Source organism: Seriola lalandi, unplaced genomic scaffold (assembly GCF_002814215.2).
Source record: "Seriola lalandi dorsalis isolate HSWRI2012SDOR001 ecotype SW California unplaced genomic scaffold, Sedor1 jcf7180002054343, whole genome shotgun sequence".
In the NCBI taxonomy this organism is placed as follows: domain Eukaryota; kingdom Metazoa; phylum Chordata; class Actinopteri; order Carangiformes; family Carangidae; genus Seriola; species Seriola lalandi.
Window position 1 is genome coordinate 28,178 of NW_019524896.1, and position 4,429 is coordinate 32,606.

A 4,429-nucleotide genomic window follows, 5' to 3' on the forward strand; every position below is an offset into this window, starting at 1 on the left:
ATTTCCGTGAGGCGTTCGCATCCTGCTCAAAACACCACATCTGTATCCTCTGACTTTCTCGGAAAACAGCTGACAACGCCAATCAACCGTGCGATTCGTTAAAAAAGGATCAACGCTGGCTTCAGCCATAATACAAGAGGTTATAACACGTCCTCTGAGCAGCGCTACCTCTTCAGTGAGTCGGCAATACAGAGTGGAACGTGCCGCGGCTAGCTGGTTAGCATGCTAACTTCAGTAGAAGAAGAGCAGACGTGACAGAGACAAGAGTTTACATTGGCGTTGCCTTCTTGGCGAGTAAAGGAATAAAGTTTGATGCTGAACTCGCAACGTTTCTTCTAGACTGGTAAGTAATCTGATGTTAATGCTAACGTTAGCTATGTAGCGATAGCAAAAACTTACATGTAGCTATAAGCGTACGCTAGCAGCGATTTCTTCACTGTCCTGCCGACACTTGAAGGAAGCAGTTGAAACTCTTCTGTTTCTCGTGTAAATAATAATGATCACTCCTATTATTCTTCTATAAAGGTTCCTCACATAAGCTTGGGAGCGAGTTCTTCTAGGAACCTTTTCTAGAGGTTCCTCCACAGTTCGAAGAACCTCCAAAAGTTCCTCCAGGATAATCAACAGTTGATCTACTTTTGTTTCTAGTGCTTCACTCTTGATTTAACGTGTCCACAGAGTCACAGATGACGTCATCATATCCTGCGCACCATGAACCACAGGGACGGGACATAAAAATCTGCTGAAGCTGAGAAAACTCAAGGAAACCAGCTGCAGCGTCTGTGCGTTGACTCAGCATCAGAGCAGCGAGACGTGTTGACTCAGTTCACTGAGTTAGACTGTTGGCTTTAACAAACTTAAGATGCACAGTTCTGTCCACTGACTCTTATATAATGTTTTAAAGTGAACAAAAGTTTATATGTTTAATTTCCAGTTGTATTTTTTTTATTTATTTTTTTACTGGTGCAGCAGTTTCAGGTTTGATTCCTCCATGAACTGACATTAAAAAACATCATTATACAGAAAATATAAAAATCAAATAAAATTGGAATTTAATATCAAAATCATGGAATAACGTACAACGCACTTTAAATATTGATTCTTTGATAACATATTGGGACAGTTTAGAAATAATGCTTTTAAATCTTAATGTTTTTGAATGTTACTGTTTTTATCAGGAATTAATTTTTGTATTATTGATTGTTTGGTTTGTTTTTTTTTGCTTTTGTAATGGCATCATTGAAAATAAAGGTCACCCCTTAATGCATCCCTGAGAAAATAAATAAAGGTTGATGCTGGAATCAAATGTTCCCGTATCGGAGGTCTGTCAATCACCTGACACTAGGAGAAAGGAGAAAACCTCCCACAGGAAATAACCTTACAAAATCAATCTGTCACTCTTCGTCTTTTTGTCTTGCCAGGACGACAGCTGCTGTAAATTTAAGTTTGACATCAACTTTATTTACACAGCTTAAAAATCACAAACAGACAGACAAACAGAAGCGCTGTTGTACTCATCATTGCCTGCAGGTGGCACTAGTGTCAACATCGCAGCAGCAGCAGTAACTTCCTCTGCCTGTAGAGGGCAGCACGTCTACACCTGCAGCTCTAAACTGCTGCTGCTGTTACGTCTCATCCCTGCAGCAGGTGTGAAGCTGCTGAGGCTGCAGCCCTGTGATTGGACGATGGAGAGTTAACCTGGTTTCAGGTCCCTGATGCGTCCTCGTTAAATAAACTGCTGCATTAAAAATGTTCTCTGACCCATTAATGACTCTGATATTCTCCTTTCATACCCTACAGGACATTTCAGTGTGTGTGTGTTGCCGGGGGTGTGTGCATTGCATCATATCCTGCCCCTCCCCTCCAGTTCCAGTCCCTCCACCCTCCCGACCCGGCGACTCACCCAGTTGATGAGGATGTATCGTGGCAGCGCGGCGGTGGGATCCTTGAGGCTGCAGAAGCCGTACATCACCCGGGCGCTGTCAAAGGTCAGCGTGATCTCTGCCAGACCGCCCCCTGCATCACAGAACAACACACTTTATTATTCCTGCAGCACAGGACCAGTCATGTCTGCCGGACTGTCCTCTGTCAGGGACGAGCTGGGCCTCTGAGCCACCGAGGAAAACTGCTCAGAGAATAACAAACTCATTTCATCTCTCCATCACAGACGAAGACTGTGTGATGCAGCTGAAAGCTCTAGAAAAAGATCCTGAGTGGACCTTGATTTGAGATCGTCTTGTCAAACATTTTACACTTCCTGTGTTTTATTTTGAAGTGTTGATCCATAAGAAAATATATTTGTGGTTTTAAGAGCCAAAAACCATCTCAGTGTAGTTTTACATCTCCTCTCTCAGGCTTCTCTCTGGAGCTCTAGTTACAACAGGTCGTTGAGCCAATCAGAAGAGAGGAGGCTCTGAGCCTCTCTTCTGATTGGCTGACTGTTTTCTGAGTGAGCCAATAAGAATAAAGCAGATTTCAGGTAAAAACACTCGGATAAACCAAATCCTGTAAAGGTTTGGATGGTGGGTCCAGGTGGGCGGGGCTTGGTGACTGCTTTGTTGTGACATCACAAAGTTCCAGAAGTCCTGACGGCTGGTTTTAAGGCTCAGTTTCTGAATACAGGCTGTGTGCATTTCTCTGTGGACTGAGGCTTTGATACTTTCACAGTATTAATATAGAAGCTAGAGCTGATCTATAATCTATAATCACACTACACATGGACACAGACCTTTAGACTATATGGAACCTTTAAGTCAGCAGCGACGTGTTCCACGCTGTTGGTTTTATGCCTCAGTTTATGATCCTGTTCTACATATCAGTGTCTACAGAGATGTCAACACACATATCTACACACCACACACACACACACACACACACACACACACACACACACACACAAGAGTGGTTCTGCTGGCTGTGATCGGAGGAGGCAGACATCTTCCTCTGAGGTTCACAGAGCAGATGAACAAACTGTGTTTCCTCTCTGTCGCTGCTGAAATATTCACATATCTGTGAGGGAAAGCTGCCGACATGAAGGAGGCTAAGACCAGTGCTGCGAGGAGCGGCTCTTTATCATGCATCTCTCCGGCATTACTGATGCAGACACTTGAGTGTTTCTATATTCAGGACTGATGATTACATTAGACTCACAGAATAAGTCCTGATTCTCATCAAGAGCAAATCAAAGTGAAACCACGACACCACGAGACTCTTAAATAAAGAAATCAACCATGTTTATAAAGACGGTTTTAACAAATCCCATAAGAACACAAAAAAACAACAATGTGTCTGTCTCTCAATACGGTCTGACTTTTCTATTCTGCAGCTCTCAGCACATCAGTTCCTACTGAGAAAATAAATCTTTAAAACAGCTCACAAATAATTTAGTTTCATTTTAAACCTGGACACTTAAATGCTAATCAAAAATTAGGAAATAGAGACTTTACTGGATTAATACTTAAACCAGGTCAACAGTGTGTCTCAGTGATGTGTTTTAATAGTTTATTTATACTGATTATTATAACAGATTAACAGATTACACTGCTGATTGCTTTACTCCAAAACGATCTGTTTATGTTAAAATCCTTGTGACGTTCCCGACCTTAATCATGTGGTTATTATTTTGTAAGCATGAAGACAAAGCTGAACGTTCACAGGATTTGGCAGGAAGGAAGTTGTGCTAACATGCTAACAGAAACTGTAGTTTGGCAATAGATGCTATGTTTTCCAGAAATAAAAATCCTGTTCACTGACAGTTGGAGCTCAAATCTCAGATGGATATGAAACTCTCTCAAACCAGAAGACATAAAAACTCCAAATAAGAAGTCAACTACAACTCCCAAGATGCATTTCAGTCAGAAACAGTTTCATATTCTGTTACGTGCTAAGCTAACATCGAGCTGAAGCTAAAAATTAGAAACCTAATGAAACAGTTGAAATCGGTTCATTTTCAGATTGCGGCTCAGTTCTGGATGACCTCAGTAACCATGGCAACGTGTGTTGTTTTCCTCCTCTCAATTCACAGCTGTTTTACACTGGGATTTCTCCCCCAATGTGAGATTAAACACACAACTCATCGACATGTTGTTTATCACGTAATTGGCCGCAGTATTAATCATGAACTTTATTGTGAAAATATCTGATTACAAAATATGTTTATTGTCCTAGAAATACCTCACTTAACGATTTCAAATTAATTTTCTTCCATGTGTTCATTCACACATCACAATACCACAATGCAACCGATGTCATTACAGTCTGGAGCAAAAGACAGTGTCTTCACATCAGATATGGGGGAGTCTCATTAAACTGTAATGATCGTGCAGCGTGTCATTAGCTGGAGTAATAATGAATCCAGCTCTCTGATGGCCCGGCAACAATCAGGAGGCAAAAGAACAGGATGTGCCACCCCCCCCCCCCCCCCCCCCCC

General features: G+C 41.8%; 1 protein-coding gene across 4 annotated transcripts in view; it reads right to left on the bottom strand.

The window, feature by feature from the left end:
* dbn1 (drebrin 1) overlaps positions 1-4,429 on the bottom strand; it is a 90,732-nt gene that overhangs the window by 16,506 nt on the left and 69,797 nt on the right. For all 4 annotated transcript variants that reach the window (XM_087174356.1, XM_087174355.1, XM_023407654.2 and 1 more), the window contains exon 3: positions 1,904-2,016. In XM_087174356.1, the coding sequence (XP_087030482.1) occupies positions 1,904-2,016 (113 nt within the window). The remainder of the gene's footprint in view (positions 1-1,903; positions 2,017-4,429) is intronic.